This window comes from Lycorma delicatula, chromosome 1, assembly GCF_047948215.1.
Source record: "Lycorma delicatula isolate Av1 chromosome 1, ASM4794821v1, whole genome shotgun sequence".
Classification (NCBI taxonomy): domain Eukaryota; kingdom Metazoa; phylum Arthropoda; class Insecta; order Hemiptera; family Fulgoridae; genus Lycorma; species Lycorma delicatula.
In genome coordinates this window covers 337,775,289-337,790,058 of record NC_134455.1, presented here as the reverse complement: position 1 = coordinate 337,790,058, position 14,770 = coordinate 337,775,289, and the positions used below count along the sequence as shown (strand labels likewise).

At 26.6% G+C, this 14,770-nt stretch overlaps 1 protein-coding gene across 1 annotated transcript in view; it reads right to left on the bottom strand.

Moving 5' to 3' along the window:
- Positions 1-2,799: 2,799 nt before the first annotated feature.
- LOC142318377 (uncharacterized) overlaps positions 2,800-14,770 on the bottom strand; it is a 33,389-nt gene continuing 21,418 nt past the window's right edge. The window contains exons 7-12 of the mRNA XM_075354961.1: positions 13,793-13,859; positions 10,311-10,394; positions 9,765-9,833; positions 7,135-7,247; positions 6,007-6,091; positions 2,800-2,936 (exon numbers count right to left, since the gene is read on the bottom strand). Of these exons, the coding sequence (XP_075211076.1) occupies positions 2,821-2,936; positions 6,007-6,091; positions 7,135-7,247; positions 9,765-9,833; positions 10,311-10,394; positions 13,793-13,859 (534 nt within the window). The 3' untranslated portion in view covers positions 2,800-2,820. The remainder of the gene's footprint in view (positions 2,937-6,006; positions 6,092-7,134; positions 7,248-9,764; positions 9,834-10,310; positions 10,395-13,792; positions 13,860-14,770) is intronic.

Sequence of the window (14,770 nt, the reverse complement as noted above, 5' to 3'; positions counted from 1 at the left end):
TTCCATTTGGGCCCAAAAAGGGTTTATTTAATTTTAATTAAAAACCCATGATGTTCCTTTACTGCTAGCACAAGGTTATATTCTATCATAAAATTTTCTATGGAAGTTCTCCACCCTTTCCATTGGTGAAAATGGTTTTTTTAATGAAAAGAAACACAGAGTGTACTCGCTCCTTCTTGTTTAACCCCTTCTTGTAAAAACTTCTTGTTTAATAACTGAAATAGACAAATGGGCAGCCAAGTTGTTAATGTTAAATAACAGTAGAAATATATTTAATGAGTGAGTTTACACACTAACAATAACCTACTTTCGCATTCTTCCTTGATCGCTAAAAGCACGTGGATCTTTGAAAATGATGTCTTTTGAACTCACACATGTGATTGTATTTATATTATAAATAACTGTTTTAACAGATTTAATTTTTTTTATTATTATACATTTCCTTTAAAATAATAGATTTAAATGGTACTGTAAAAAACAAAATCAATGTTATGAAATTCATTACAGCGATAAGACTAGAATATTTTTGCAAATTTAATTTTGGAATGCCTCAGTCAAATTGGAAGTGTCTTTTGTTATTTTATTATTCATTTTAATATTAAATTGATATTATATATAAAATTTGTTAAAAACTAATCTGAAATTCAGTTTGGTTCAATATAATTTTGAACTTAACTGCTTAACAAAGAAATTCCTAACTATGAGATTATATTGGTTCTAGAAAATTACTGAAGCAAAGCTGCTGTAAGTTGTAACAAGTAAAGCATTCATTTTAGTTATTAAATGGAAAATGAGGATAGAATGAAAAGTTCTGCACAAAATGGTGCCTGATACATGGATTAACATTTGTAATAGGACATCTTACAAGCTACTGAACTTACAGTTCAATAAGTTTCTGAACTTTAGTGATAGTTACTTACTAATCTTCATTCTATATGCCTCGCATAGGACTAAATGCAGATGTAAATTACATTAAATGTAAAAGTACAATAGTGAGTGAAAGTTCAAATACTTGGAAGTCAGGTGAAAGCTCTAAGTTTAAACAATTGAAAAGCTTGGAATTATAATTAGAACATTGTACAGCACATTAAATAATATGATATTGCAAAATTTGAGGTTGGTTAAGTTAACCCTTAAGAATATATTGATATCAATATTTTCTTGTGTAATATCTTGCTTGTAATCCAACCAAACAAAATTATATGTACTTAAATATATTATCTATAAAGATAAATATATTTATGAACGTATAAATAAAAATATAAACACCACATTTATTCACACAAGCACCACAGCATTTTTCAAGATTTCCTTTTTAAAATTTCAGGGTGCAGGTCTTATTCAAATCATTACAATGATTGATTGATATTACTGCATGAAGGACATATTATATTTATTACTGGCAAAAGAAAAAAGGATTTATTGCTTGGTGCTTCTTCAAAAAGACGTTCATTTCATGGATAGAAATCCAGAAAATTCCTGCAATTAGAGCAAGAACTATCTTTTATTATTAAAGAGAAAAGGGAAAAGCGTTCTGCAGTTTCTATATAGATGTGCATTATAAAGCCGAAACGAATAGCTTAGTAGGTAATATTGAGAAATTTACAGCTAACAGGGGTTGGTTTCAAAAATTTATGTAGATCTTGTTTGACTGTAAGAAGATGGTCCACTATTTGTGAAAGATTGACAGGTGCATATGATGAAAATCTTATAGAATTTCAACATGTTATTGGTTTGCCCAAAAAATTCAATTTCAAACCATCGCAAGTAGGTAATGCTGAACAAATACTTTGAAATACCACAGAATTCATCTATAAGTTTGATTGATGAAAAATGTATTCCTATTTGAAATGGTGGTTGTAAAAGCAAAGGTGTACATACTTGGTATTTTAACAGATGGAACAAAACTCTGCCCAAAGAGAATTTCCCAGAGGGGATAATTGTTCAATGTAATGAAAATGGGTGGATGCATACTCATTTATTGATTGAATGGTTGAAATTTGTGTGGTTTTGTAGACCCAAAAGCTTGCAAAAGGTAAAATCTACACTTGTCATTGATAGCTTTTGGGGAAATTTAACTGAAAATATTAAAAATTCAATATAAAATATATATTAATTATGAATTAATAATTATTCCAGGAGGATTAATTTGCTTCCTTCAACCTTTAGATGTATGTGTTAATGAGTCTTTTAAAAAAATATTGAAAGAATTTTGTTCTTCTTGATGGCAAATGATCATTCATTTACACTCACTAGACAAATTAAAAGACCATCTCTCTCCTTGGTCAGTAAATGGATATTGAATGCATGGGAGTATACTTTCAGAGCCAGTGACAAAACTTTCAAAAATGTTCAATCTCAAATAATATGGATGGGATTGAAGATGATATACTCTGAAAATGAAAAGAATCAAGATTCTGATTCCGGATCTAAAAATGGATACGAAAGTGAAGAAGGTGTTTAACTGGAAAGCTTACCAAACTGTAAAGTTATTTATCCATTTAGAAGATTAATAAATAAATCTGTGAGACTGAGTGTTGCTAATTTTTTACTTATACCAAATCTTCCATTTATTAGGAGTAAATGAGTATGTATATATTCTAAAGCTTCTTTTTCTTTCACATTAATCTTAAAAGTAGCCTGCAGGTCTTATGTGGTAGTGGAGTTTAAGTGGGTAAATACATTTTATATATATATATATATATATATATATATATATATGTTACAACTTTTTGTATTACAGAAATATAATATTTTCACTCTTTTAATACATAAATAAATACTTTTCTGTTTTTTGATTTTTAAGAATGAAACACTGCACTATGAGATACATGGTTGCTGTATATATCTAAGACACATTCCTAAGTTATCATCTGGATTTTCTTGCCTCAAACCAGGACCAAATTGTATCCTTATGTTGAATGGTCTAATGCTACCTAAAATCAGAAATAAAAGTTCAAATATAAAAATAAAATCAAATATAAAATAAAATAATATAAATCAAATATAAAATAAAATATAAAAATGTACATTATTCAAAGGAGGTTTCCTTGTTTTGATAATTACTTGTTTGATATGCATGTATTCATCACACACACACACACACACACACACACACACACACACACACACACACACACACACACACACCACACACACACACACATACACACAAACAGATTTTTAATTTATGATTTTTTTTTAGATAAGTACTAGATTTATCCATATACAACATCTACAACTGAAAAGCTTAACAAAATAACACACTTCCTTAGTAGTGTATTTTTAACCCACAATAGTTTTATTAAAGGGAAGTTTGTTTATTAATCAATTGTAAATGTGAATGAACTGAACAACCAGTGATTGTCAAATAATATGGTGAAAGAATATATATAAACTGATTGAAGTCCCCTTAGTTTAAAACCACAATTGAGGAACTGCTTTAAAAATTTTAAGTTTTAAGTTTAAGGCATCATCAGAACAATCTTCTTTGTCACTCTAAAGTTTCTACTCTTCAAACTGTACAAAAAAAAAAAATACAGACTGCTACTCTACAGGTAATGAAGAAAAGTGTTATCAAAATGGTAGAGGGAAAACTTTTATGTAGTTTTTGCAATCAATAATTATATATTTTTAAAAAGGAATAATTCAGGAAATGGTATTATAGTATAAAATTCCTTTTAAATATCTGTGAGGCTGTATCAAAATGTACTAAAATGTAAACCACTACTCTTCACCAGAGTGAACTGAAAGTTTATTTTTGTCTTGCCCTTTAATTCTTTATTTGCTGGTGACTGCATTTATTTTTTGAACTACCAATAAGCTGCACTTATCAGTTGGAACTGGAAATTTTACAGTATCTACAGAATGAACAAAGATAAAACTACAAAAACCATCCTTGATTTTTTGAAAGACCTCACCAGTATTCTTAAAATTTGTTATAAATTTCAGTACTTCACAAATTTTTAAGGAGAATTGACCAGTCTTTTTTAACCTTTGTTTGAGACCACATTACAGGATAAAACAAAATATTTATTAGTCACTTTTTTGTAGCTTTATTACTATGCGATTCATTCCTAAGAAAAAATTATTCCTAAAAAATTAAAATTGACATTTAAATGAGTAAACTTGTAAAGTGAGCAAATTTCATAATACAACATTTTAATATAACTTCAAAACATTTTCAGTCATCCTTGAAACCATCTTAAGTAATTGATGATACTATTCTCACCCCGGTGTTGGTTGTTGACATTATTGACATATTCTGTTCTAGTTAGACGGAAATGTATTTAGAATGTGATCTTTCTGGAAATACTGTATCCATTCAATTTGGTTTGGTTTATCATTTTAAAAACTTTATAATTCTAAATGATTTTCATCTATGACCATCATGGATAATGAATAGCAAATTGCAAATTATAAATTTATAAAATCAAAATTACATTATAGTTTGGTGACATAAAAATAAGAAAAAAAGAGATGGCTTTTTCAATTTTATTAAAATTAGCCAGTTTAAAGAATCTAAATAAGGAATATGAAGATTATGGGTAAATAAATTTATTTTGCAATATTTCAATTTTTTAATACTTTAATATTTTCAATACTCTATATTTTATGACAAAAAAAAAAATTAATTAAATTTTATTATATACTCTCAATGTGGTTCACGAATATAATAAATTTTCAGGACATGTTCTACTGGTGAAGATAAAGGAGAAAGTTCATGTAAACATAGATTTGGAAACGGTTCATTAATGAGTATTGACTGGCGAAAGCCATTTTTTATTTTTATTAAACTCGGTTAATAAATTAACTAAAAGTAAAATTTTAGTCATATCTACAGAATGAACGGAGATAAAATTGTAAAACGTTCCTTGAATTTTTCACAAATAGGAAAACAAAAACAAATTTGTTTAAAGAAATAGATAAGATTTACCGAAACTAACAATTAAAAAAGAAGAAATACACAACAGAGAACGTTTCAGAACAAAAACAGGAAATCTGAGGTAATTCCAGAATGAAACAGCAAGAAATAACAGGGTGAAATGGAACGACCAAAAAGAAGAGAACAGAAAAAAACAGATGAAAATCTACTGGGAAAAGAGAAAACAGTCCCAAGTGAAGTAGTTTTGTTTATGAGCAGTCCCATCAGCTCAGCATGTAAAAAAAAGACAAAAAATAATAATTTTAAGTACTTACAAAATTATTATTTTTTTATTATTTTGTTGCACTTCTAATGTTGACTTCTTTCACTACATTGCTCTATCAAGATCTTTCTTAATAAATTTTTGGTGGTAATTGTTAACTTACAAAAAAAGATTGAATTTACAGAACTTGAACTCGCAAATAATAATAATATACAAACTACAAGTACTTTGTTTTTAAATATAAAGTGTGAACCATCTAATCCTAATCCTAAGACTAAGAATAAATTAATAACAAGCTCACTGTGCCAATTTTTAAATGTTTTAAAAATTGACATATTTTAGTTAAATTTTATCCTAATTAAAACAAAGAAATTTCCATCAACTTTACATATTTAAAAAATCCATATTGAAGAAAATAAAAAAATATTGTACTTAGAAAAATTTTGTCTCATCTGCATTTTAGCCCAGCAGACTAAAAACGTCGTCTAGTGGTTAATTTGTCATCAAAAATCAGTTGTTTAACTGCTGACTTTCAAAGTCAAAGGTTCTGAGGTTCAAATCTTTGTTACTTTCTTCTATACAGATTTGAATGCTAGTCAGTGGATACCAGTGTACTTTGGTGATTGGGGTTAAATTAACTACACATTTCAGGAATGGTTGAACTGAGTCTGTACAAGACTAAACTACTTCTTTTTTATTCTTATTGTAATGAATAATATAAAACATTATTTTAATCCATTATTTTTATTAATCTAAAAACAAGGTTTCAATTATAAATCTTTTTTAACATTATTAATCTAATCTAACTTTATAATATTAATTAACTTAATCTGATTTCATAATACTAATTTTTACTTACTTTCTATTCTACATGGGTATTCACCAGGATTACAGAATGAGTTCCCACAATGTAGCAAGTCACAGGCATTGGGTCCTCCAGCTGGCTGCAACAGAATATGAATACTTTTATCATAAATTATGATGCAAATTTTGTGAAAACTGATGATACTAATTTGAGTAATTTAATTAATTCTAAAGGATTGATGTAAAATATGTCGTACCAAATATTCACAGATTACTCTCTTTGTAGGATAATAAAACAAGTTGAGTGAATATTTACTGTTAATTTATTCTTCAGCTCCTTTTCTGAGATCACTAAACACACCTCATACTGTATTTTACTTTACAGAGGAATTCACACCATCTTTAGAAAACCAGGTATATTTTCTGAGATTAATTTTAGAACTAATTTCAAAAATTTGTTTCTTTGAAGATTTAAAATATATTTAATTTGATGCAGTGAATAAGAACAGATTAATTTTTTTTCTTTTAGAATGTATGTTACCTATGATGTTGGACATTTAAAACATTATCTAAAATAAAAAATAAACTATATATTTATTTTTATTAAAAGCTGATGGGAGTCAGAAACAACAATAAATAAAAAATTAATATTTAAAATTAAAGGTCAGTTAGTATTGAATGATTTGAGAATATGATTTAAACAATTATGTCATTACAAAGATAAAAATTTAGTATTGTTCTTCTAGTTTATCTAATAGTGATGATAATAAATTACACATGTAGAAATTGATTATTAATTTTAAAAAATGAAGACTACTTTTGTCAGAGAAAAAAGTCTATCATAGAGTGACGAATGAAAACTCCAGATTTCTTAATATATTGTATTTAATTAATACTCGTAACTGAATCATTTTTGATAATTTTAGGAATGAAATTTACTTTGCTACTTTCTTGTGATGGCATCTGGGTAACACCTTCCTCCCATAATTGTCCATTTATCAACATTGAAAGGAATCATTACTAGACAGAAAGAAGAAGTAAAAAATATATTATTGTACCAGTCATTACCCAGACTTTGGAGAATGTAAAGTTTAAATATGGTATTTCTTTATTTCTTAAGAATAAGACAAAAAAATCTTACAACTGGAAAAATTTTATAGTAAATATGAAGAATATTACTCACATTTAAAAATTCCTCTGAATCACAAGGCATGAGAACACGGTCATTACACTGTTTCACTGCATTCTCAAGCTCAACTGGATCTCTTAGGGGACCAGAACCAGAACCAGGATCATCTAAAAAAGAAACATGAACATTAATACTGCAGTTTGTACAATGTTTTCAGATAAAAGATGGGAACATTACAAATTTTGGGAAAACAATATATATATATCTACATAAATTTATAAGTAATACAACTAATAAATTAAAAAAAAAAATGAATTTCAATCTTGTACAGTTAAACCAAAAAACCTTATCTTCATTTCATTTAATTGAAGTAGATAATCAAATAACAGTCCTTTCTTAAGTCAATTACAAATTATCGTGTCCTCATCTGATATAATTAATTCATGAACAATCCCTACAATAGAACTAAAAATAGATGCAAACAAATTTTGGGAAAATATAACATCTACGTAAAGGTATAAGTAATACTACTAATACATGGGTCACTAGATATGTTGTGTGGATAACAAATTATCAACAAAGTGAAACCAGTGGCATAGTTAGGCTATTAATGGAGAGAAATTACTGGTTTACAAATATGTGGTACTAATACTTTCCTCCACTTCCATGATAAATATGTTTATTATGTTGTATATACAGCATGTAAGTATATCAGGAGAACATATTGTGTGTGCTAACATTACTGAAAAAACATGTATAACACAGGGCAATTTTCCTCTACAGCAAAGGTATTTAGTATCCTTTACTCTGAAAATACCTGCCATATCTCCCATAATCTCATTCACCTTGTGTTTCTGCTCAATGGTTAAGAATTTTAGTTGAACATTCACTGAATAAGAGATAATCTCAGAAAAGAGTATAAAAATTTAATTATTAAATTTTCTTTCTTTACAACATGGAAGGAGCAACTTATAAAACTTTCAAAGAAATTTTTTTAAATTTAGTTATATAGTGATAGATCCAAATGAAACAGTAATAGAAGTACTTCAATCGTGAGAAAAATTCTCTTCAAGTGTACTTAAGATTAATATTGGATCAATTTTATTCATCTGAAGTTAAGGTGGGATCAGTTTCATCTGAAATTAATTGAATCAATTTTAACATCTGAAGTTAGTAAACTTTCTTTGTCATAAAGAGTTCCTTATTTTTAAACATTTTTTTCTTATAAAATGGTTTATAAAATCCTACCATGATCATTCAGAACAATAAAATTATAAAATGTGGTCATAAACTAATTAATTATAAAAATGTATATAAAATAATATAATTTGTATGTTTTGAAAAGTGTATTTTGGCTTTATATTTTTCTGATATATAATGAATAACTGTGTGAGTATGGTGAGGAATTCAGCTAGAATTTTTAATATATTTGTTCTTAGTGACTTTTATTAGTTATTTTATGTTGTGGAGTAAGAAAATACAACAACTGTGCAATACACATGTATAAGAACATGTGACAATAAATGTAGTGTAAATATTTGTATGCAAGATGATCCTTTTTTAATTTTATTTGATTATTTTGTAGCAGTGGAGTGACTTTTGTCATTCATTTAATTCAAATTATTCAATGGGTTTTTATTTTTGTTGGCATGTGTTCTTATTTATAACAGTTTACGAATTAATAATATCTGAGAGATCCTTGGTAAAATTAAAATATCTCCTTGGTTTAAGAAAAATCAAATTTTGCTCAGCAGTTTGGATGTAATAATTACTTTTATTTTAACATGCGGAAAATATGATAGTCTTAAATAAATATTAATATTTAACCAAAAATTAAGAACCACCAAATAATTTGAATTCTACAAACGCTAAGAAACTCAACCCAATTACCATCAAAATGATCAAACACAAAAAGACAAGACATAAAGTTTGCCTTTTATTAGTTAAACAATACTCCATACTTCCATACTTATTGCAAACATATACTTACTCACATAAATTTAAATAACGCATATATACAGTTGAATTTCCTTGCAATATACTATGGTATGTATTAATTTCCTACTCATAATGAAAGACCAAACAATCCCTATAACTTCGTTTACTACTGATTCTACAAAACTTAGAATATCAGCTCTACAAACATGTAGTCACTGTACAATACACTAACTAACATAAAGAAATGCATACGTAATTATTTTTCAAAATGATTTAAAATCATTTCTCTAATTTTTCATTTTTCCCAAATGCCATCAACCCTAGATATCCCATTAAGATTTGGGAACACAAAAAACAGGTTTTTATTGATAGCCTTAATATAAATAATTAATTATAGAAGTTAATATGCTTAAACATAAACAACTATGGAAAGAAAAAAATGAGAGAGCAAAAATCTTGAAGAAATAACAACAAATGAAGGAGAGTATTTAAAGAAGCAGCAAGGAAAGGTATGTAAATTTCTGGAATCAGAAAAAAGTGCTGAAAGACTGTCTTGCAGGAGTAGTTTAATGTAATATCTTCAGATTAACAAATTTTGGGTTTTATTCCTTTCTGTGATGGTCAGATAATTTCATAATTGTCAAAAGCCTTCAAATAAGCATCAACCAGGTCAAAAAATCAGACTTTTATCATTAAGGTGTGTTCAAAATAAGCATAGTAGTAATTACAGAGAAAACATATTTTACCTGATAATATAGGTGGTCCAATTCTAAATGAATTTTCATCACATGGTTCATAAACTATTGAACACATACCTGGAATAAAGAAATAAGCATTTAAGTATAATTCAAACACTTTTAGTTAATCTATATAGTTTTGTTGAAATATAACATTTATACATGATTATTTTTTTAAATATGCTACCGATATACATTTTTGCTGAGTGGCTTAATATTAAATTAAAATTAGTTTCAAAAAATGAATTTACAATTATCTATGAAGTTATAATTTACATATAGCTTTTTATCTATTAATAACTTTATAGTTATAAGTAATTATTGAGGGTAATGTGTCAGTTTAGTAATTAAATTATATCAATGAGTAGAGATACAAATAGTTCAAATGGTTAATGTGTACATATAAAAATCAAATTATGTAACAGTTTTAGGTAAATTATTGAAAATTAAAATAGTTTTTTATCAAAACTTCAGATAACAAGTATCATCTATATAACCTCATTTAAATATCCAAATTTTGAATAAAATGCAGTAGTAAATGATATTTCAACTTACTTTGCTCTTGTCTCATACAGACAGTATAATCTTGATCAGCCAGATGACGTCCATTGATAGCAAAATTCATTGTTTGAATAACTCCTGCAATAAAAAATTCATCAATCTACAAAACAAAATCAACTAATTTTTTGTAAAAATATTAATATTTGTTAATAATCACTTTAAAAAATTATATGGAAATTACACTTCCTGATCTTTTTTCAATTAATTAAACTATTTCTTCTTCAGTCAGGTTACTAATGGCATAATCTTGTTTAAAGGCATTAATCTTAAAGTGGTTAGGAAGAGGACTTCAACTCACCGTCTAATCATAGATCCATTATTATATATAACATACAGTAGGTCTGAAAACTTCCAGAATAGTTATGGTTTAAAACGAATACCAATAAATTTAAAACGAATAACAGAAAATTAAGATTTTATATATATTTTGTCATATGATGTAAATTATTCTTCAGAATAGTTTTTGGTATGGAAACATAACTTTTAAACATAAATCGCTGTCAATAACTTAAATTATAACTCATATTAAAATTAGTTATAATTTAATTGTGAAATATTAATATACTTATTTTCTTTCTTACTCTATATTTTTGCTTCACAGACTGGGTCTGCAGATTCACTGGTGGATAACACTGCCACCGGATTGTTATACAAACATTAATCATAACTATGCCAGTGCATCTAAAACCTCGATAATTTAGTTTGTGGGCTAATTTGAGAGTAGTGAAGAAACAGTCAAAATAAAGAATATGCACGTACTAGCGACTTAGAAAAATACAGCACAGCTGACTCATATAATGATGATGTTACTGAAGAAGATATTTACTCGGATGATAATGAAGAGGTAGACAAAATTGCTGGAAGGAAAAGTGATGTGTCTTCTCTAGAATTATGAATCCAGGGAGCTATATATCTACCTCAAGTGACAACTGGCACCCAACAAAGATGTCGGCAGAAAAACTGGTCGAAAAAGACCTCAGTTTTTTGTATTAACTGTACAAATTACTTACACGCTTTATGGGGAATAGGAATTTTTTTTTGAATTCCATATGAAATAATAAGTTTGCTATTTGTTTAATGTCCTTGTTGTTATTAATTTTGGCACTGTACTTATTCATATATTTTATTCCATTGTGTGATATGAAGACTTTTTATTTAATTTTGATTGTACAATTTTCTACAATTCTTATTACAAACTTAAACAGTTCCTTACTTTTTTAGTAATGGTGTTATATGTGAATATTACTTTTTTTATATGTTACTAAAATAAATTTACTGCAAAGAATAATTAATTTTATTTCATACAGTGAAGATCAAACGTCCTTCCATAAGTACATGAATAAAATTTGTTTAAATGGACAAAGAATTTTTAACATATTTTTCCTGCTCTAATTGTTAATTTGTAATTAATTTATAACTGGAAAAGATTAAAAAGTAATAAAATCATTTTCAGGAAGTCTAAATGGATATTCCTACAGAAGGACGTCAGGCATTCAGCACTACAAACCTCAACATCTCTTGAGGTCTTAACTGTGTTGATTTCTTTATCCTTAAATAAGTACAAAGAGACTCAGGAGGTTATTTCTTCACCCCCAAGGAGGTGAAGTTGTGAATTAAAGTAATTATTAAGGAAAAAATAGAAATCCTTTTACTTCATTATTATATTTCTGCCACCATGGCAAAGAAATAAGTTATAAATTTTTCGTCATCAAAGATATGTGTACTTTAGTTACCACAGTTACTATTATTCTATCTTTTGTAATTTAGTTTCTTTTTTAATTTTTAACTTTTTTCTCATAAATCTCAGTCTCTGCTGTAAATGTTATCTCCAGAGATTTTCTAACGTAATTTTTTTTTCTACCTATCCCTTTTGTTCACTTCTATCTCTTCTCAATTAAATTTTTATTCTTTACTCCTTGCTTTGTTTTTCAGTATATTAATAAATTTGTTTCCCTCTCCTTCAATTTTATCTAAATATTTAATTATAAAGACATTTTGTATAGTATAAATAACTTCATAAATACTGTTTAGATGATTATAAAATTATAATAGTATGAATTATAATTAAAATGAAGAAAAATATCAACTACTCATAAAACTGTGATCTGAAGTGTAAAAAAAAAATGAATTATTTAAAATCTTTTTGTAATTTTCTTTATTGTAAATTGTAATTTTGATTATTCTATTCATTTCTAGCAGCCTTATTTTAAGAACTTAATAATTTCATCACATTTAAATAAAATTTCAAGTAATGATTGAATTTTTTATCTTTTTTAATACATGTTACAGTATTTACATAACAATTATTTGTTATTTTGAAATGTTTCTTTTGGGTTTAGATAAGTCCATCACATAGGCAAGTGAATAAGATTGATTCTATTATCATAATTTTCAACTGATGGAAGAATCTTCTTGATATTCCATTCATTTTAAATTGTAATTTTTAAAAAACTTGTATTAATGAATACCTATTTTTAAATTCTGTTATGTTTTTATAACCAATATTTTTAATATGTTACACTTTATTTTTAATTAATTGGATCTTAATGTTTTCCATCTTTCAAATTCATCTACCAATTGGTATATTAATTACTCATTATACTGAATTAAAATTAAAACGTACTTTTTGAAAACTCAAGTATTGTAACATTACGTTACTTTGCACTTTATCAATAAATATAAATATATTAGGATCACTAACAATATTTATTGCAATTTTCAATTGTGGTTTGAAATTTATAAACTGTTTTTTAAGTTTTATACTTGACTCTATAAATTTTCTTGACCTAGGTAAGAAATAAACTCAAAACTGTAATGTAGCAGCCTACTGTGTTTGCCACTGAGGGAGTCTTAATTTTTTTCCAGTTATTCATTACTATATTTCTGGTAATTATAAAAAAAATTTGATTATAAAATTATGACAGTTTATTCATTTTGCATGTGCAAATAGTTTTTTTTTTATATTGAAACTTGAAGAAAATTACAGAAATGTTAGCATTTTTTCTTTTTAGCAATAGGCATAATAATAATAATAAAAAAAATTATTTAATGACTTTTAAAAATGTTCTATATATTTGTACATCATGGTTGATTTCAATTAATTATTAATATGTATGTTACTTTATTAATTTTCTAGGGCAGCTTTACAACTTATTATTGTTGGCGTCATTCTGAAGCTGAGTGATTTGAATTGACCAGCAGAGAAATCTGAATAATACTGACTGCTTACAACAACTGAGATGAAAGCTTTTAGTTGACGAAATTAAAATTAAGAATTAGTATTGGCTTTTTATTTCTTATGATATACTGCAGTACTAAAAAGACTCTATATTATTTCATATATACAATGTAATACTAAAATAATCTAAAACTGACAATGAAAAATTTAAGTCACTGATGTTGAAAATGGTTGGTCCAATTTTGTCTTGGATTACAAATTTAAGCTATTTAGAAACAAGTTTGATAGTAGCACTTACCACTGACACCTTCATAATATTGAGTACATCCTGCTGGAGATTGCTGATTAAAAGCTACTTGAGCAATCTAAAACAAATATTTAAAGTAAAATTTATAGTGAATTTATTATAAATCTGTCTATGCAATATATATATATATATATATATACATGTATGATATAATTATAAATTATAACAGATATTCTTCTTGTACACTGGTCAAAATAGAAGGAGAAATTAAATGAAGGTGAAAAAATCACCCTTCCTTAATAATTTTTTCAGAATAATAATTCTGGATAATCTTTAATTCTTCTAATCTACATTTTAGCATGTTTAAATAGGCTTCACTAAAGCATATTTAAACCAAAAGTAAGCATAAATAAAAGAGACTTGCGCTCACATGAGTTATGATATACATAAATGTTTCTGTGGTTAACTAAAACCTCTGGCAAATCAGAAAATTCTATTTTGAAGTAAACCTCTTTATTTTTATTAAAATATTTTTATAATCTCTTAAATTGTTTATTTAAGCATATTTAGAATATTTTATTCTATTTGGCCAATTAATTATCTATTTACATGAAGTAACAACAAAGGATAAGGGATGGAAGTGTTTACTGATAAGCCATGACTCAGTGGTACTTTGCTGCATTAATAGTGTTCGTCATCGCTCACATTAACTGGGCTTTAGTGCTGCAATTAGTCAGTAAACCGCATGTTATACCTGCGAAAATTTATTTTTGACCTGTGTAATTATAAATTGCTGTGATATCCTAATCACACTTTCTGCTACCTTGGCAAATAAAAATTCTGTTTATTCCTAGATGATCCTAAAATTTATTTAAATATTTATTTACCTGAATATTATAATTTAGTATATAACCATGCACTACAAACTAATTAATGTAGATTCTAATAAGAGTAAGTATAGAAACCATTGATAGGATATTATGACAAATAGACCAATTGACCAACATATGTCATGAAAATGACATACTT